We start from the raw sequence: 20,990 nt of genomic DNA, 5'->3' as shown, positions 1-20,990 counted from the left end.
TTCTTTTGGATCTAGCACTTTAGTCCAGGGGTAGTCAATCTGTGGTCCTCCAGATGTCCATGGACTACAATTCCCATGAGCCCCTGCCAGCAATTGTAGTCCATGGACATCTGGAGGACCACAGGTTGACTACCCCTGTTTTAGCCAGTTTTAATATGTAATCTTCAGTCTGGTGACTAAGCAGTGACACTATAGGAAGGGCACTGGCTACAGTGAGGTGCCCAAACTGTGGCTTTCCAGCTATGGACTACAGTTACCATGGAAATCTGGAAAACCATAGTTTGTCCACCCCTGGGCTATAATATAACCCATTTCTGGTATGTGCAGCATTTGGAAGTATACAAAGGGTAGCCTGGCCTTCAACATTTATTGCTTTAAAAACATCAATATTTGAGATACATTCCGAGGTTCTCATAATATGCTAATTTAAGGTCTGAAGCAGAAGCTTGAGTGATAGCCCTGGTTGTTTTTACAGTCTGATACTTAGTTGAATATAAACACCCAAATATCAACTATGGTCTTCCTTCCTTCCTTCCTACCCCCAGCTGCGTGGTGAGTTATTCTCAAGTGTTATGGCCCTCTCATGGAGTCATGCAGAAGGCCCTTTCTGTAGTCTTGATAAAAAGAGGCATAATGCATTGAATGAGACACTCACCTCACTCACCTTCATGCTGTCTTTCCTCTGTGACTGGCAGTCCCTTGCCTTCCAATATAACTTGTTTGGTTTCAGTACAGGGGTAGTCAAACTGTGGCCCTCCAGATGTCCATGGACTACAATTCCCATGAGCCCCTGCCAGCGAATTGTAGTCCATGGACATCTGGAGGGCCACAATTTGACTACCCCCGTTTCAGTACCATGAGCGTGCTTCCCCATGACCCCTGTCACAGTCTTGAACATAAGTGAGGTGAACCTTTAATCTCTCAAAGCAAGCTGAGCAGCAACAGAAACTGTTTCACATGTATCATAATTAGCAAGCGTTCCAGGAAAACAACTTAGGTAAGCCTACAAGCAAATACTTTAGAATACTTCAGATTATCCAAGACTACATCTGTCGCCAAAGAAATGTTTAGGAGGCTACACAATATCAGTCATTCAAGTAATAAAATAAGACATTTTTGGAAATAACTGTGTCTGATTGTTTTTTTCTTACAAGAACACCAGGGCTGCGCATATACAAAGGTTCAGAAAAAGGCATGTTGGAGTTCTAAACACAGAATATGGTTTTCTGGGTATCGTGTCTTTTTTTTTTTTCCATCTGAAGATGAATAGGAATGCCTGCCTTGTCTGTGGCCAATTAAGATGTGGTGCAATTAGTAGCTTGGCTTTCATTACCTTGCATCTCTTTTAAACTAGCAAAGCCCGAGTTATGCAACTCTACCTTCATTCGGCTTTCCTTGGCGCACAATTTTTTTGTTCAGTGATCTTCAGTAATTTGCTCTGGTTGGATTCTGTCCAATGTTTCTCAATACTAAGATCTGAAGGAGTGAGCAATACTACCTGTACCGCTGTACGGTGCTCACTGGTAACCTGAGCTTACTGGAAGATAAACATCTGGGGACAGCAGGAAGAAAAAGCTGACTGAGAATGGGGGAAAAAAAACACAGCTCAACAAAAGCAGGTTTGGTTTATTTGAATGATTTCATTAAATATCTACAAAGAAGGTAACAAACGGCAGCACAAAGCGCAATCATACAGGAAGCGCAATGCCTGGATTTAGTGCAAAACATACCATTAACTACGGCCAGGGAAGCCCAAGGTTTGAATTCATTTTATTTCTTTTTTTTTTTACAGTGTACATTGTTAAATAATGTAAAGAAAACATCTGTAATTCAGAAACAGATCTCGTGGAAAAAGGTACTCAAAGTGTAATATTAACACAAAATAATTTAACAGTTCAGTAGCATTAGTTTATTCCGCTAGACCTCAGTTTTTTTTTTTTCATCCACAGGAGGGTTATCAATGGTAAATAAAACCAGCTCTTGCATAACTAAGTGAAAACCCGACCTCAAGCATCTTAAACTAAAATACCACCCTTGTGCAACACTCAGCTGACCAGTTCCTCTACCTTGAAGTGGCATCTCTCCTTATTGCTCCTTTGTTCTTTCTGCACATCAACCTCATTTTGTGTCTTCACAAAGCTTTTTAGCTCATTTCCTCTGTGGGAAGCCCCATCCCCACCCTACCCCAAGCCTTTTCTCCTCGTGTCTGAAAAGTTGAAACCTAGGCCCCTAGACGCTGTTCTTTTGCTATTAGGCCCACGTGCCCCAGCCCTGCCCTACCCTTTCTGACAATACAACTGTAAACTTCAATGAGGTGAAAGAAAAGAAAAACCTGTGCATGTGTTTGAGAGAAGAATGAACTAAGTACAGAAAGAATAACCCCCCTGCAACCTCAGAGGAACTTCAGGAAGATAAAACCTCCTTACTAGATTTCCAGACCAGCAGCAAAGCTGCTCCCAAGTACAAAGCAGAACTACTTTGACCCTTTGCAGGCTGCTGCAGCAACAGAGAGTAATACTAGCTGGTTGCAGTATTTTGTTTGAATAGGGAACCAGTATTTTAAATCAGAAAGGCGGTGGCGAATGGCAAGTAGGAGATACAGTACATCTACTAGAAGGCAACAGTTAGTTACAGTCCTGGTACCAGTTTTAAGTCCTTTAGACGTGGAACAAAATTATAAAGACAGAGTAATTTTTTTTTTTATGCTGGCTGTTTCAAGTGTATCCATTATTGGCAATGGATATTGTACCAGGAAGTTCTGCTCCCGGCTTTTGTGGACTGAATTAAGTGGGAGGGGGGAATCCCAGCAGACACTTTCCCTTCCCAGAGTTATAGCTCCAACTATTTTACATCACTCTTATTTCTCCTGCCCGCAAAACCTTTACTACATCAAGCTTAAAAGTCAAACCACCCACAGGAGCTGACCCTGTCACAGGGGTTTTAAAAAAAGAAAAAGCTTCCTCCCTTCTTTTCCAGCCCAGCTTTTACTCTGGTCATATATGCATTCATTTAAGCATTCCCACATTAAACCCTCTCAGCTGTTGCCTCACCAACCTCATGTTCCCCCTTCACTCCGTAACTTGACTCTTCCAACATACAGCTGCAGCAGCTCCCCATCCAACACCTACTCTAGACGCTATTACAGTATAAACATCCAATATGTTAACCCTTTGGTATTCCAGTGACTATGTCCCAATAACCTCCTTTTCCCTCTGCCTGTCTAAAGTCTGCTGGGAGGGTGATGCTAACTGCAGAAGCAATAAAAGTCCAAGGCACTAAAATATCCAGCAAGCATACTGGGAGAACAGACAAGTATTCAAGTACATTAATTTATACAATTATACATTCACATTTATCTAATACAATGAAAATACAAAGGAAAAAAGTTAAAGTGTCTCCAATAAGTATCAGGATATAGCTAGCTTTCCCCTCCCCCCCATTTTTTTTTCCTTTTAACTGTTTAACCCTCTATACTCCACTCGTTTTTAAACTACTGTTGTCCAACAACATTTATATATCACAGTGTTTCCACATCAAAACTGATGGTAAGTACATGTCCGCAGGGAACTTTTTAAAAAATTTTTATCTTCTAAACAATTTTAAATTGCTCTAATGCTGCAGTCAAAGCTGTTAATATCTTTTAACTTTAAAGCAGTAATGACCTATCTCGAAGCAATGGGGCTGTTCTGCCAGTCCACCTCTGTGCCGCATCAGCTCAGGAACTCCAAGGGGATGGTTCAAGGGAAGGGAGAGACAAGATGGAAACATGGATAGCTTTTTCCTAAGCTGGATTCCTCAGAGCAAGACAAACAGCATACTAAAGATTCATGCTAGAACAAACGGCAACTTTTTCCTCGCCACCCACTGTGGATTCAGCCTCTGAAACCCAAGGAGTTTGATAAGAGGCCACTGGTTTGCTTGGTGACTTCCAGCGTTTACATACTTTGCCACATACAAGAACAAGAGGAAGCATGTCCCATCATGGAAGATCCTGATCACCCTTCTCCCCATCTTCAGAATGGGGGGCTTTTCTTACTGAGAGCAAAGAGCAATGGTTAGAGGGGGAAATCAGTTCCCCTTTCGGCACTAAGAGCCAGTTCATTGCAGCCTAATTGTCGATTCAGGGCCCCGTCTCCCCCCAAGTTCTGCCCAGCCATGTGTCTGGGTCTCATTAAGTGGTCCGCAGATTGGAGCCTGGGGGGTTGCTGATAGATTTCTGCAAGTTGCTGATGTTGAAGCTTTGCAATGAGGCAGCTCCAACAGGCTGGAATTGGCCTAAAGGCGGCGGTGCTGGACCACCTGTCCCACTCCAGGGAGCTACAAAGGGCACTGTTGGGAAACCGTACGGCTGAGGGGGGCACATGGCCTTTGTGAAGTGACCTAGGGAGGTAGCTGACGCTGCAGAGATGGGTGTAGCACCAAGTGAGGATGTCATCGAGATGCAGAGCTGGCTTGGTGCAGAGAATTTCCTCGCCATTCCTGGGCCCTAAAACAAAACCCAGCCCCAAAAAGACGTTATTCGAGAGCTGCTAGCAAAGTATTCTCTTCAGAGTCTGCTCTGTACCTTGATACTGTTTCAGGAGCCTGCTCATGAAACAGATCCTTCTGTTGCACAAGTTTTGTGTGTGGCCACGTGCTCCACCGTGTAGTTAAAACATGACAACAAAGACTCACCGCTGATCTGTAGCGTTAACACGCGACAAGAGCTTACCTCGTAATTATTATGACCCTTGCTGTTCTTCTTGCCAGACAGGTTCATGGCATCACGCGCCCAGTTGTCCACTAGCTTGTGCAGGTCATCTGTAAAGGTCCCTTTCCGGCTAGAGGCAGGAGGCTGAGACTGAGGGGCCTGGCTGTTCACTGTACCCCCAACTGTATTAGTGCTGCTAGTCCCTGGAATGACAAAGCAAGGACTGTCACTTACAATGTCTGGCTTGGTTATATCTTCCTAAAGGCCACCAAAACTAAAGCGAAAATGGAAACAGGAGAGAGCAAAATATTTAAAAAGCCATGCACATGAATTCTGCAGTTCAACACTGAGACTTAATGGAGGGGAAGTGCTTTGAGGGCTCAGCTAGCAGTCTCTCTCTTATTAGGTTAATTATGCAATTCCATGTTATTTTCCAGGACAGTGGGTGCTCAGTAAAGTTGCCATTTTCCTCCGGAGAGTGAAATAGCTTTCGGTATTAATGACATGATGAATAGTTTACTCTGCATCAAGTTAACAAGCACTTATTATATGGGATTAATGCCTCCAACAACTCTGCCCACTCCACAGAGCAGGAGGAAGTCCTCTCAGCATGGGCTGCGGCTCCGATAGGCAGATGGAGGATATGGAGCCCCAGAGACTCAAGACTGGAAAAAGATATTTGTATTACTGGCAGTAATCCTCCAGTGAGGAGATACATCAAGGGCTTGTGGCTTTAACGTCCACCAAGACCACAGCATCTAAATTTCGGTCGATGGCTGTTCAATGACAAACATGCAGTGGAACAGTGAAATGGTTTTTAAAAAGCTCTGGCTTGCTCATAACTTACTAAAGAAGCAGTAAGCTCAATGCTAGAGTTGAACAACAGGTAGGGACATTACTCTCCAATAATGTGCTATTACAGCCAATAAGGCAAATGTGTTGTCCAAATTTACCCAGAAAGCCTTATCTAGGGAAGCCTGACATGCAGTCCAAATATTGTACTGATAATGAATAAATCCCGAGGCTTCTGGAAGTCCTCACTTAACACAAGCAGAGTATTTGACCCAATGTTGAACGCTCATTAAATTGGCAGGAGATAATACAGTATATATTCAGATAACTTGCTTCTAAAACTAATGAAGAAAATGTATGGTAATTAAAACTTCAGAAACAAACAAAAAGAACCCCCCCCCAAAAAAAGAAAAGAAGCAAAAAAACGAGAATGAAGTAAGGCTTCCTTTGCACAAGATTACATCCATAAATGTTAATAACCCATTCCTGCTGTTTAGGATTGTGACCCTGTTGTTAGATATGAAGTCATAGTTACCAGCAACAGAATTTTGGAGGCTTGCTTGTGAGAGGCAGAACTGGCCTCCCTGAATCCAGGTCAAATGAGACTTTACCAGGGTTAAACCAGATGCAATACAGAAATCCAAAGTCAAGACCTCATGTAGTGTTGCTTTCAAACTAATCAGCAGCCCATTTTCTGCTTCAAATACTGGGGAAAAAAGGAAAGAGCATGGAGGAAAGAACACCCCCTCCCTGACCCTTTCCCCAATCTTCAGAGCAGCCATTTGGTTGCAGCAATTCAGCTAAAATGTGGGCAAACCTTAATCATGGATATTCCATCTTGCATCTCATTTGCCCCTCACAGCAACTGAGCAAGGTGTCACTGCACTATGAAGTGTGAACAAGCAAGAAACAGCACTCATTTGGGTGGCAAAAAGCCTACCCCATCCACTCGGTGCTAAAATACTAGTGTTAATCTGCCACATGCAGAAACGGAAGGAAGTGGAAGGAAAGAAGAGAGCCTTTTACCCAGGTGAGGAGGAGTCAATAGGACTAAGATCGTAAATGTGTAACATGCAAAGGAAATTCCTCTTTGTAATATAACAAATGTCAAGCAAGCGATACAAGCAGAATTAAAACACCCACAGAACTACAACACACGCAGGTGTACACATGCACGTGCACATACACCTCATAAAGAGCAGGCAGGGGAATAACCAGTACAGACACAGGCAACGTTAACCAAAAGAATCCATAAGGGTCTTCATGCAAGATCCGGGGGGATCAGTGCATTCTGCAGCTAAAAATTCCATGCAAGGACCAGTATGTAGTCCTCAGTCCCCTCTTGATGGCCAGAAACACCATTCTTCTTGTTGGGTACTTATAAAACCCAGAAAAATCAATAAAACCACCTCTATGCTGTTGGCATCTCTAAGCTATCTTCAAAGGCCATCTCTGGCAAATATGGGAGCAACTGATGTTCTGCAATAGTCAAGAAGTCCTTGAGTGAGAAACAATATTTAACTGCTTGGATTCATTTCTTGTCAAAGCTGTTGATAATGCAATGACTTCAGGGAGCTAAGACAAACCTCTAGAGGGGGAGAGAGGGGAGGATCGCAAGCTATGTTGGAAAGCCACCTCCTCCCTTGGTCTCTCATCTGGGAAGAATGGATTTCTGAGAACTAAGCCCTCAAGAAGAGTCTGAGAACTGCCTAGGTCAGCGGCCACAGAAAACAACATCCCTCTAATCTTGCTCAGTCACAGCAAACATTTAGATGGTTGTTTGTTTGTTTTTTGTTCTTTATATCACGGAACAAAAACGGGGGCTTATCTCAAGGTCTACGGCCCCATCACTCTACCCTCCATTTTAATTCTACCAATTTGTTTCAAAGGTAGGTTACCACCACTTTATGTTACAGGTACTCTGGGGACATTTGGGTGCTTGTCTTCCCCCTTTAAGATATGGGAGCACTCTCTACAGTGCTGAGTAGCCAAGCCCCCTTCAGAATGGTCATCATAAGCACATAGCCCACACAAAGGGAGATTGTTCATCCCAGCCCAAGATGCTGCATGTTACTGGTGCAAATACAGAGTTGAACATCACTACTCATCAGCAAGGAATCCCAGAGAGGCTAGGCTGACAGCTGCAAGAAACCTTTCTAGCAGCCCTCAGCAGTCACACAGTGTCCAGGCCTAGGGCCATGTTAGTGCAGCAACACACATTAGAAGAGATAACGGAGACAGACGAGACAGATGCTGTGCTCAAGACAGATTCAGGGAGGTTAAGCTTCAGGAAACTCGAAACAGCAACTTGGCAATCATCAGAGTTCATAAATAACCAAAGTGCAATAATTACTACAGAGCTGGTTGCAAGGGCAGACTTTTTTCACCATCTTCCCTGAAGCACAAAGAGAAAGCAATTTGTTAAAGAGAAACAGGGAGAAACATTTAGTGTCAAGCAAACAGCACAAAAGTCTGGTGTGAAAGCAGGGAGGCCGCAACAACGCACTCTTGGTGACACTATGACTCTCACAGGAGTTGCTCCATCTGAGGCTGGGTGGGTGGTGATCTGAGAAAGGGCCTTCTCATGGCACCAAAACTTTAGATCTCCCTCCCCTCTCCCTCTATTGATCTCTTTCACTAGCAGGTGATCTTTTGTTTTGTTCGGCAAGCCTCCAATAAAGTTCACTGGCCTTTCTTCCTGCCACAGGTGGTGTTTATGTGTCTTTATCGTATTAGTTTATATTTATAAACAAATTTTGAATTGTTTAATTTATTTTATGATCCTCGCCTTGGGGAGCCTGGTAAGGACTCTCTTTATGTTTTAGATAAAGAGAATGCAGCAGTGGCATCCGACTGAAGGAAGTAAATTAATATTCATATTCTGTTGCAAATCTCTCTATTTCTGAGATGTATTAGTTTATTTCTCAGATTGGGAGTTGGTCACCCAATCCCTCATTAGGGCTTTGACTCAAGAACACAAACCACAAATGCAGGAAGTAAGCTTTTGAAAGAGTTCCAGTTCTATTCCTGCTCTGGGAAAACAAAAACTTCAGTCCGATTAAGATTTGGTAAAAAAAACAAGCGCAAGCTAAAGGCACAACAAAGGCAGAATGTGCCATCAAGTCGTAGCCAATTCATGACAACAGCATAAAGTTCTGCCTCATGGGGTTTTCAAGGGAATAGATGAACAGAGGTTTGCCACAACCTTCCTTTACATAGACGCCCCAGTTGTCTCTGGTGGTCTTCTGTCCAAGAACTGACTCTGGTCAACCCATCTTAGCTTCCAAGCTCTGACATGACCAGGCTAGTATGGGCTATTAGGGACAGACGCACATTTTGCTGGCTGAAAGATGAGCTTTTATAGTTTAGTTTACTATTTACTGGGATGTCCGTGCCACCAGAGAGAAGAACATACCTGTTGAACCTCTTCTGCTTTTTCTCCAGCTACACAGAGAAATATGTCTGTTATTGAGCCCAGCTTCCTAAGGGTCTTCTCCCACAGAAACAAGAAACCCGTAAACAAACTCAGCATCAAGCCAAGCCGTGCCTTTACAAGCAATGACCATATTTACAGGATAGCTGCAATCAACTGAAGGAGCAGTTTAGCTTGGGTCTACAGGCCCTAATCCTCATTTCCTGTATCTCCTCATCAGGATTATTTAACAAAAAGCATCATGCAGTTCTAGAAATGATGCATAGAACCCAACCCCAATTTTCCTTCAATTTTAGAACAATGTGTAATGCACCAGATGAACTGGCCACATCTTTGCTTTTAGCTTTCTTCCAAGACAACCATAACACGTTAAGAAGCACCTGTTCTGCCTGATTTATCATTAAAAACTGCTTAACAGTTCCCAGGATAATCTTAACTCCTGGCAGTACCTCCAGAGCCACTGTTTGCCCTTTCTCCCTGCCATAAGCTAACCATACCAGGACTTTTGCTTTCAAGAAGCCTAGAATAAAGATAATTCCATGTTCTTGGTATAAAGTATAAAAGTTACCTAAAAATAACCGAAAGCACGTCCAACGAAGTCTAACAAGTGCTTCTATCTGAATTTCCCCAAACCCAAACTGGATTATACCATTATTCCCATTGCAGCTGTCCTTGGAAACTGCTGCTTTGCTCGTGGGTGACATACAGAAAAATCCCTGGCCTGGCTGAGCTGCTGCTTGGTGTACTCCTTTGACAAGGTGCTCTTTATTAGCAAATCTGCATTATCTGGCAGTCTGAGAGGAAGAGCAGCATTTATTATCACGCCCAAGAAAGAATGCTCTGCTTGCTTCCTGAACACGTGTCTAATGCAAATGCCAGAGGTTAGACATGAAATCCACCTATTCAACCTTAGCACAGTTCAAGACCTTATCTGCATCTGGTAGCTCAATGAAGTTGATAGCAGAAATTGGCAGACCAGAGTTTCCAAAAGCTATTCTCAGAGCGCAAATTCAATGTTAATCTACTTAATGAATGTTGAGATGTGTCCCAGTTCTTGAAACATCACTCATACAGAAGCAAGAAAAAGATGATGTTAAATAGCCCAAATAGTTTATCAGCATAGTCTGCAGAACAAGATACCTGAGATCCAGGCTGGGGAAACCGTTAGGCAGAGGCCCCTGACATGGTGCCTCCCCACACCTTTCCTGATGCCTTTGAAATGTTTTTGGAAAGTGGGTGAAGCCAGGTGGGGCTCCTGCCCAGCAAGGTTTCAGACTGCCTGTGCAAATTAAGACAGCATTTCTGCAGCAGCTGCCACTAGTGTGTGTTGGTTTTATTCCTCTCACTCCTCTTTTCCAATATATTTTTAAAAAATTACTCCTCTTGGCCGCTGCACTTGGGGTTCCTCTGCACGTGTGGCTCCACCTCAAAGGTGGTCGCTTTTCGGAAACTGAGTTGGAAGACGCCCAGTGAATATTCTCCAGCCACCTCATCCTGACCCACCTATGTTCAGATCCCAAGCTCTTCCAAGGGCTCGTCGCCAGATTCCTGGAACCAGCATCAAGAACCTTAATGGATCCAGATTCATTCCAGATAGATCCAGTTGCTATCTGCCTTTCTACTAGGAGCACAGAGTAGTCATGAAGAGACAGGTCAATACCTGATGACTGGTTACAGGCATCACTTACTAAACAGCTTTTGACACTAGCACACACTGTACAACTTGCAATCTGGCCAGTCACAGTCTTTCACTAAATCCCACCTTCTCCTTCATGGCCAATGGTTCATCCCTTGACCCAAAGGGCAGGGCATGCTACTTTCCCTACAGTTGCACCCTGCTTCAGAAGCAGTACTGATTCCCAATGAACCAGTCCAGCAACTCCTCACATCACAAGAGCCTATAGTACCCCAAACACCCCTGCTTCATCTTCTTGTAAAATTTCAAGGAGGAGAATTATGACAACCCTGCAGACTCTGTTGCTTCATAAAAGACTTCAGACTCATCAGAGTCTGATGCCAAACCTTTATCTCCCAAGGATGCAGGATGTACAAAGAGCTGTTGATGTAGATGGCCGCCTCTCAGGAACTGGGGATAAAACCACCTTCAAAACTACAGCATAAACTCAGTAAATCAGCCCACAGATGCTGATCTGCAACGAAAGCCTGTCACTTTATCCATTCTCCTTAGATTGCTCTGGGTGGCAACAGACTCTGGAGAAAGAATGAGTCAACTTTCTACAGAGCCTGTACAAGATTCAGCAGGAGAGTGGCTTTAGGAGCTGTAGTAGAACTTTCTCTCTGCCCATCCTCTTCCCAATTTCCCTGCAGTGAAGACATTCCAGGTCAAAAGAAGACAAACACCTACAACTCTGCTCCTATGGATGAGGAAGGGAGAAAGTTGGAGGGCACAAATACCATGTTCATTCGCTGTGCTGTCCCTCAAGGTAGTCTTGACTGTTTGGCAAGATACCAATACCTTTTCTAGCCTTCAATATCTACCTGCAGACATGAAAGAACTGGTGAGAGTCTTTAAGAATGAAGCTCTGCACATTATGAAGATAATTATCTCCTATGATGTGTCCAGCTTCAGCTACTTGGGTCCAAAGAAACTTCAATAATAATGTGGTTTGAGAGTTGAGGAATCAGCCTGAAGGGACTTGAAAAAGCTGCTGAATCCCAGACGATAGCTGGAAGCTCAAATCTCTTTGGTGGCATGTAACATCTTCAGTTGATGATAGGGATCTGGCAACAGTGATCTAAGATTTATTTCTAGTCTATAGATGTCATTTTAGGCTGTATATGGTTTTTCTAAATTGAGAATTTCGTGGTGTTTTATTTTTTGGGTTTATAAAATCATAGAATCATAGAGTTCAAAGGGACCTCATGGGTTATTTAGTCTAACCCCCTGCACTATGCAGGACACTCACATCCCAATCGCTCATCTACTGTAACCTGCCACCCCTTTGCCTTCACAGAATCAGCCTCTCTGTCAGATGGCTATCCAGCCTCTGTTTTGTTGTTGTTAGGTGCAAAGTCGTGTCTGACCCATCGCAAACCCATGGACAATGATCCTCCAGGCCTTCCTGTCCCCTACCATTCTCCGGAGTCCATTTAAGTTTACACCTACTGCTTCAGTGACTCCATCCAGCCACCTCATTCTCTGTCGTCCCCTTCTTCTTTTGCTCTTGATCGCTCCTAGCCTCTGTTTAAAAATGTCCAAAGATGTAGAAGCCACCACCTCCCGAGGAAGCCTGTTCCACTGAGAAACCGCTCTAACTGTCAGGAACTTCTTCCGGATGTTTAGATGGAATTTCTTTTGAGTTAATTTCATTCCATTCATTCTGGTCTGTCCCTCTGGGGCAAGAGAGAACAATTTGGCTTGCTCCATCCTCTATATGGCACCCTTTTAATTACTTGAAGATGGTTATCAGATCCCCTTTCAGTCGTCTCCTCTCTAGGCTAAACAGACTGTGAGCTGCCTCAAGTAGGTCTCTGGAGAGGCAGCGTATAAATTGTCTGGAGAAAAAACAGATGCTAGGGTGAGGGCAGAGATGTACTCTTGAAGTGCAGTGCTCAGCATTCTTGTCTTCTAACTGCACCGGTGCCTACCTTCAGGTAGGTAACTCTGGTAGCTTTTCCTATCATGGTGATGCATAGAGACCATAACTTGGGGAAAAAAGCTGTGGATTCACACAACCCACCCTCCTTCCCTACAACATTACTTTATTTGGCAAGAATTCAGCCAGAAGATGCAACTCCTGTTCTTGAAGGGAGAGGATTTCCATGCCTAAAAGCAACTTCTAGAGGGTTCTGTATTGAATCTATGCACAGGCACAAAACCTCAAAGTCCATCACTGTGAATCCACAGATGATCACTCAAAGAATAACAGCTAAAAGAGCCATCTTGGTATAGCGGTTAAGAGCGACAGCCTCTAATCTGAAGAACTGAGTTTCATTCTCCACTCCTCATCCACGTGCAGCCAGCTGGATGACCTTGGGCTAGTCACAGCCCTGATAGTTCTGTTCTCACAGAGCAGTCCTATCAAGAGCTCTCTCAGCCCCACCTATCTCATAGGGTACCTGTTCTAGGGAGAAGAAGGGAAGGCGATTGTAAGCCACTTTGAGACTTCTCAGGTAGTGAAAAGTGGGGTATAACAACCAACTCTTCTTTCCTTCTACAATTAAACAGCCCCTGATTTATATCTGCAAAATAAGCAGCTGGCCATGCGTATCTCTGGATTCTCCCATCCTGGGCTGGGAGGTACAATAATGGAAAAGCAGTTGTCCAAGTATTCCAACATAAGCAGGAACACTACTATAAGCAGGGCCTTCAGCCCGGATGTTTTGTGATAACTTGCTGAATTGCAGGTGTCCTCATACTTTTGCTTGAACCTGCACTATAAGCCACTGGACAAACCCTTCACTGTGTGAGCTGACCATAAGATATGCAGCATAGCCTTCAGGTGAACTACTAGAAAATGCCAGCCTGATATTCAGGACCTCTGGCTGCTCATTCTCCATGGCTATTTCCCACAGGGCAATCTATCAAAATGAGTAAGTGATCCACAAGAATGCTTCCTGAATGTTCTAAAATAGCGATCCCCAACCTGTGGGCCGCGGACCACATGTGGTCCTTCGACTAATTGGAGGTGGGCCCCGAAGGACGCCTTCTCCCCCCATCCCCGGCCCTTTACTTCATCCCCCCCCAGCCCTTTACAACACTTCATTGTTGTGGCGTGTCTGTATCTTATTTTGAAGGGATGTTTAAACATTACCATAGCGATCAGAGAGCGTTAGGGCAGTGGTTGAGAGTAGAGGAGTAAACTACCTCCCCCCCCCACCGGGCCTCAGTAAAAGGCGTTGAGTGGTCCCCGGTGAGTGGTCCCCGGTGATAAAAAGGTTGGGGGACCACTGTTCTAAAACACAATGCTCATTGCCACAACGGTAGACTGGGGAGAGAAAATATAAAAGTTTTAGAAAAGGAATGTTTTCCCAAACTGTACACTAAGAGCAACTCAGCCAAGCCCTGGGGGTTGGAGAAATACAAGAAGGCGGATGTGAACAGACGGCATGTGGCAACAGATCCTAGTAGCAGAAAATAAAAAGACGAGGAAGGAGTAAAGGTGTTACACACAAAGAGCCAAGCAGGGCGTACTCAGAAATCGGGTCCTCCTGCCACCAGGCTTGAATGTCACCCGCTCAGATGCACAGTTAAACTTCACACAGCCTGTGATAAAAACAAAAAAAAGAAAGGGAGGAACAAGGAGAAAAAGAGACAGAACACAACTACAAGATGTTAGGAACTCTAGGCCGGAGTGATGAAATGCACTAGTAAGACATGGGAGAAAGCCTCAGGTCAATAGAGGAGAGGCAAGAAAGGAACCAAGATGCTCCTCCCACCCCCTTTCCAAGCATCACGCTTGTTCTTTACACTGGAACAGATCTAGCCTTCAACCATAAATTCAACAGGGTTGCATGCCACAAGCAATCTAAATCATAGCAAAGGCTCACACTTATATAATACAGCTTCAAGGATACACGAGGCACAGGTTAGTCAGGCTCATACAGTTAGAGAGAGAAATGAGCTCATTTTCTCTTCTCTAGCAAGGAAGATCTGGATGGGGGGGGGGGGAGAGGCAGGAGCATGAGTTTCCGACACTTTTTCTTTCTTTGAGTATCCCTTCTTCACCCTTGGACTTATATTCCTACACTGCAACTTCAGCAGTCCCAAAACTGAGTCATCCAAGGTATTTTCAGTGGGGAACAAAAGAAAAAGCGTACTGCGGAATTAATTCTAAGTATATAAAAGCATTCAAGTGTGCCATTTTACAGAAACTCAAAACTAGAATGTTCAGAGGCCACACTAAGCTCTCAATGTACCTAAAGCAAGATGGACAAGACCCCAATTTACCCAAGATAAGCTTATTCTTAACCCTGCCTCCTCAAGCTTTTTGAGAAGGTAAGCTTCCGCATAACCACCTTTTACCTCCAGGAGGTGCACGAGGTGGGAGCCTTCGTGGTTGTATAGTTATTTCTGAATGCTATTAATGTGCCATGCCGAGGAGGCTCATCCTACGAAAACGATAATCCAAAACAGCAACAGGATATTCACCCTCTCCACTCAAAGTAGGGCTCCGTGCCACCAATCCAGGACGCTTCTTACCTTGGCCTGGCGCAGAAAGGCTTGGTATGGAAATGGCACCGTCACTGGTAAAGGCAGAGTAAAGATTCTCACTAGAAGGTGATGGTTTCAGGGGCTGTAACAGATGATTCTGTCCGGTCTCTGGGGCACTGCCAGGAGGGTGTAAGGTCTGTTGTGGGGGCAAGACCGAAGGTGCACTCTGAGCAGACAAATTGCCTAGGGAAGAAAAAAAAATGCAAACAGTGAGGCCGCGAGCAACGTGGTGGATATCTAGTTCTGCTATCCCACAGGAGGTTCCCATGGAGTTGTTATATTTCGCATGGTGCTCTGCCAGTACATGGAGGGAAGTTCTGGCTGCAAACCAGCAAAGAGTAAAAGATGAGTGAAGGAGGACCAAGGGTGAGAAAAGCACAGGTTAGAAAGGGAAAGTGCTCATAGAATTCCTGCACTTGACTGAGAGCCTTCAATCTAACAAACTGCACATTTTCTCTGCATGCACACTAGACACAAACAGGGAAAGCCACTTTTCATTCCACTTAAACTCTGCTGCACGCCTTGAAATGTCATTTAGGGGTAGTCAACCTGTGGTCCTCCAGATGTTCGTGGACTACTATTCCCATGAACCCCTGCCAGCGTTTGCAAACATCTGGAGGACCACAGGTTGACTACCCCTGATTTATATTACCAACTTTTAAATGCTTTGTTTCTGTTCCTACTCTGGTCGTGTCCAATGGCTTGTTTTTACGTTGTTTTAATCAATTATCCGCCTTGAGCAGGCCTCTGAAGAGGCAGCATAAAAAAACATCATAAATCATGAATAGCATCAATCTTCATCAATCCATAAATATAAAGTACTATGCTCACAATCAGATTGGCAAGGGACGCAGTTGAAATGCTCTGCGAAACTTACAACTGGGAGTGTGTCATGGTGGACAATGCTGGGCCACCTTGAATTCCTTGTAAAAAGAGCTGAATAAAAATTAACGTGAAAGTAAGTAAAACTAGTACTCTTCAGTGGCAGCCTGATGGGGTCCAGCAGCCCCAGATACCAAAGCAGAAGGCTGAAGAATTTAAACTTTAGCAAGTCAAATCAGCCTGCAAGGCAGCTCTTCCAACAAATCTAAGAGGTGCCACTGAGTGAACTGACCTCTGAGTCCCTATCTATCTACGTTACTTATGGTGCCATACCCAAAATCTGAGAGCTCTTGTTACCCTGGGAACTGCTGCGGCTGGATCTGCTGCCTTTTCCTTTAGTAGGTCTTCTCCGCCTTCCCGACAGAGGAGCAGCCGGAGGTATAATGACAGCCGGAGGCACCTTCCCCAGTTTTGTATACAGCAGTTCAATCTCCAACTTCTGCCGACTTTGAAGCTCTTGGATCTCTTTAAGGTGCCTAAAGAAGAGAAACGCAACACATTGGCCACATTATTTCTTTTGGTCTTCCTTCCCACATCATCAGATCGCTCACAACTTGGGTAGCTGTGAAGTTAATTCAAATTAGAGACAATTTCCCTTTAGGTATTATGGTACTAACGCTAGGAGGAGAGCAACTCCACTGTTTGGGTCTACCCACATACATTGATAAGCTAGACTGTTCACACCTCTTTAAAAAGAAATGGCCAAAACTGAGCTATTATAGCATGCCTCTTCCATGACTTCACTACAGGAGCCTCAAGCAAGCTTTAAAATGCTTTAATGATTTGTTTTTATATTACATTTCTTTAACTGGAAGCCACCCTGAACAGAACTCTGACTAGGCAACACGGAAATGTCCTAAATAAATTAATAAAAGTCACATTTCATCTGCAATGCAAGGAGAATGAGCATCTGCTAATCCCACTAGGAAAACATGGATAGATTTTGTAGAACTCTCTTACAAATTTTGTAGATCTATCTTACAAATCTTGCAGACCTCCTATCAATGACAACAAGGATTTAATTCTGTAATATTTAAAGCAGGGGTGGCCATACTGTGGCTCTCCAGATGTCCGTGAGCTACAATTACCATGTGTCTCTGCCATGCTGGTAGGGGCTTGTGGTAATTGTACTCCACGGACATCCTGAGAGCTACTGTTCAGCCATACCAATTGAAAGGCAGATTGTCACATGGGTAAAAGACTTCCATCTGAGCAACGATATTTCCAGCATCTTCCCATTAAAAGGTTTGCAAGAAGCAAAAATTCACTCACTTCTCACGCAACCGGCGCAGCTCACATTTCAAGTCTTCGTCTTCTATGTCCGACTCATTGTCACTGCTCATGTAGGAAGAGTTAAATGAGTTGCTAAGGCTCTGGACTGGAAGACTCATCTTGGACCCAGGAGGATGAAGTGAGTCTGGACTGCCCGAGCCGTCCTCCATTTCTTTAGCCGCCCTGCTAAGGAAGGCAGCCTCCAACTCAGATGACGGCCCATTCAGATGCAAGGAAAGCCTCCTCCCTCCAAGCTCCAGTTTAGGCGTTGTGAGTGGAGAAGAAACATGCTCTGATTCTGCAGACAACGGGACTATTCCGGGGACATCTTTCTCCATGCAGGTCATCTCATCTTGGGTTCTCGATACAGAAAAACGACCCACTTGGTCAGTTGTTGTCGTCACCTGGAAACGTCCAACCTTGGTTGGCTGCACCTGTGTGGCGGAGGCTTGCGAAAAGGCTCCATCTACCACATCTGAGGTCGCTGCAGTGGCCTCAGCCGTTCCACTCGGGTCTGATTTCACCAGAGTACTCTCTGGGCTACTGCTAGACAAAGAAGATGAACCAGAGGTGGTTGTGTCAAAGTGCTTGGGCTTACTTCCTCTGTCTTTCTGATCATCCACAGCCACTGACACCTAGGTGGGGTGGAGACATGAGATAAACACTTTACACATTTCAGAGCATTTTTCTCCCCAGTGTTCACTCAAATATGACCCAGTAAAACAGCCAACTTTTAGACTAGACAATTCAATGGTAAAATGTTGCGGTATCACAAAATGCTATCAAAATGGAAAAGCAAATTCTGGACATTTTATAATGTCGGTATTGTTCGAAGGCTGGCGTGTTAGATCTAAGTTTGACAACATCAACTATGGCCAATGTACGCCCAACTCCAAAACTCCCATCTATAAAACGAGAGCAACCAGGGAATAAAACAAAATAAGACATTTTGCTAATACCTGAAAGCGACCCATCTTAAGAACTGCAACCCCTGAGGCAGTAGTAGTGGCAGAACTCTTGGCACCCTGAGAATCTGAAACCAAGAAAGTCATACGAGAAGGTTAATTTTCTTCTTATCTCACTATGTTGTGAAAAAATTCCAAGACTCAGATCATTATTCTCCCTGACATTGTAAAAACATCTAAGAAAGTACGTCCTAACTACTTTAACAGTTTTGACCATCAATAAGCTACAATGGTATGGTATTTAGTTCACTACTTCATCCTCTAGCTCAGTGGTCCCCAACCTTTTTATCACCGGCGAACACTCAACACCGGGGACCACTCAACGCCTTTTACTGAGGCCCGGTGGGGGGGGGTAGTTTACTCCTCTACTCTCAACCACTGCCCTAGCGCTCTCTGATTGCTATGGTAATGCTTAAACATCCCTTCAAAATAAGATACAGACATGCCACAACAATGAAGTGTGTTGTAAAGGGCTGGGGGGGATGCAACCTGTTCATTCGGGCCTGTTAACATAATTATAGATATTTACAGAATATACATATTTATAGACTCCTATCATGCTAAAAATATTGTTGAGTACATGAGAAGGCTGAGAATGTTCATTAATTCATTGCTCTCTAAATGAGTGAGATATTAGACAGCAGTAAATCAGGAAAGAAAACCTTGACAATTACATGGCACTGAGAAAAACAGGCAAATCTGCTTCTCTGACTACAGCACAAACTAAGGCATCAAGCAATTGTGCTTTTGCGTGCTGAAAGCAAAGGCAGCAGTCCTACAGATAGCCTCAACAGTTCTTAAGCTGCCAAGTTTAAATGTTTTACCCCGTGTTGCACAAGTGTCCTATCTTTCTGGATTTTGGGAGAGGTATTATTTATTCTACTGTCAAATGCCAATACCAAAAGCAAGCATTTCAGACAGAATGTGGCATTCTTGTTAAAAAAAAAACAGCCACCAGTTTGAGTAACAGCCAACTGCAAGTTTTCCCTTTCAACAACTATTCACTCAAAGAGCTCTTACCAGTATGTGAAGGCTGTTCTAGTGCACTCACCACTCCAGTAACAACTGTGGAAGCCACAGATGGCAGAGGCTACAAATAAACAAAAAAGTTTATAGTTCTTTTTATCATTAGCAGAGCTTTCCCTGTAGTCTTCAGACGGGGAACTTTAAGTGGCAAGCATGGTCTTCCCCCTCCTCCACTTCATTATCACAGCCACTCTTTGAAGCGGGATGGGCAGAAAGAACGCAATTGGCCCTGTGCCAACCAGTGAGCTTCAGAACTGAGTGAGAACATAAAAGCAGGGCTCCCCATTAAATCCAACACAAACCACTGCACCACATTGGGTCTCTTCACGGCTAATTCCAGAACTGAGGCAAGTAAATGGCATTCAATTTCAAATGATTTTTTCACAGCAGCTTCTTTTCTGGGTTGCAAAAACACAGCTTTGCTGCCATTGCAATAAGACTTATTCTTCTCATAAAACAAAACAACATGTGCCTATTGCAGGGATGGCTCAGAAATCCGATTCTTCGGAGCTCTACCAAATGTCAATTAAGGTATTTTTGCTCAGTTTCAACATGTAAAGCAAATAAGAGCTTGCTGTGCATGTGTGAGTCAGAGCTCCACAATGTGGCGGCGAAGGTATCATATTACTGACTGCTCTAAGATACTAAGAATTCCCTGAATGTGAAAAACTTATCACAAAAGAGAATGTTTGTAGCCTTGCCTTTCTCCTGATCATGCTATTTTTTATCATCTATAGCAGCCTTTCTCAACTTTCTTACTGTTAAGAAACCCCTGAAACATTCTTCAGGCTTTGAGAAACCCCAGAAGTGGTGAGATTGTGCAGAATATGGTTGAGTTCTTTACTCCTTGCCTTCTGTAACAGGGGTAGTCAACCTGTGGTCCTCCAGGTCCTCCAGGAGGACCACAGGTTGACTACCCCTGTTCTGTAACACTTTGTTCCAACAGATCCTACTTAACCCTATTAAGAGTTGAAGGGCTTCTGGATGGTATTTGTAGCCACAGTTTGTTTGTTTTTTTAAGAAGTCACAAACAATATTCAAAAATGAATGAACTGGGAGGGGTGGGTCCCAGTGAAGAGACTAAAATAGACTAGTACAGATGCACTGGGAAACCAATATGGCAATAAAAAAAAATCCAAATTGGACTTATATAGTCGTCTCTCTTTAGTTTCAGTTATTCTTTAGTTCTTATTTAATTTATTATAAAATAAGAATTAAAGAATAACTGAAACTGAAGAGAGACGATTCTATATAAGTCCAATTTGGATATTTTTTATCGCCATACTGGTTTCCCAGTGCGTCTGTACTATTCTACAAACAATATTCAAACAACTTATCACATGCAATCTCTTGAAACATTCACTTATTCTAAAATGTATTTATGCATTAAAGCTAGGGGATTTATCATTAATTTAATAAGGGCGTAATAGGGACAGAAAGATTGCATACTCAGATTTACATATGCAAATAGAGCACTATGGCAGATCATTTAGATCATACCTAAATGATTAGTTCAGCAGTGGAATAGGCTGCCTAGGGAGGTGGTGAGCTCCCCCTCACTGGAAGTCTTCAAGCAAAGGTTGGATACACACTTTTCTTGGATGCTTTAGGATGCTTAGGGCTAATCCTGCGTTGAGCAGGGGGTTGGACTAGATGGCCTGTATGGCCCCTTCCAACTCTATGATTCTATGATTCTATACCTGAGGTGTTATTGTTATTTATTATATTTATAGACCACCTTCCTCCTCGATGGGA

At 43.7% G+C, this 20,990-nt stretch overlaps 1 protein-coding gene across 8 annotated transcripts in view; it reads right to left on the bottom strand.

The window, feature by feature from the left end:
- Positions 1–1,608: 1,608 nt before the first annotated feature.
- The window catches only part of WNK1 (WNK lysine deficient protein kinase 1), a 127,409-nt gene continuing 108,027 nt past the window's right edge, over positions 1,609–20,990 (bottom strand). For 5 of the 8 annotated variants that reach the window (XM_077339995.1, XM_077339998.1, XM_077340001.1 and 2 more), the window contains 9 exons: positions 19,230–19,299; positions 18,204–18,277; positions 17,245–17,879; positions 16,270–16,448; positions 15,079–15,273; positions 14,050–14,142; positions 7,836–7,877; positions 4,712–4,893; positions 1,609–4,486 (listed from right to left, as the gene is read on the bottom strand). In XM_077339995.1, the coding sequence (XP_077196110.1) occupies positions 4,172–4,486; positions 4,712–4,893; positions 7,836–7,877; positions 14,050–14,142; positions 15,079–15,273; positions 16,270–16,448; positions 17,245–17,879; positions 18,204–18,277; positions 19,230–19,299 (1,785 nt within the window). In that variant the 3' untranslated portion in view covers positions 1,609–4,171. The remainder of the gene's footprint in view (positions 4,487–4,711; positions 4,894–7,835; positions 7,878–14,049; positions 14,143–15,078; positions 15,274–16,269; positions 16,449–17,244; positions 17,880–18,203; positions 18,278–19,229; positions 19,300–20,990) is intronic. The other 3 variants (XM_077339996.1, XM_077339997.1, XM_077339999.1) reach the window with 3 other exon arrangements.

Source organism: Paroedura picta, chromosome 5 (genome assembly GCF_049243985.1).
Source record: "Paroedura picta isolate Pp20150507F chromosome 5, Ppicta_v3.0, whole genome shotgun sequence".
NCBI classification, from domain to species: Eukaryota; Metazoa; Chordata; class Lepidosauria; order Squamata; family Gekkonidae; genus Paroedura; species Paroedura picta.
Note: the sequence above shows the minus strand (reverse complement) of the source record. Positions and strands in the feature narration are given on the sequence as shown.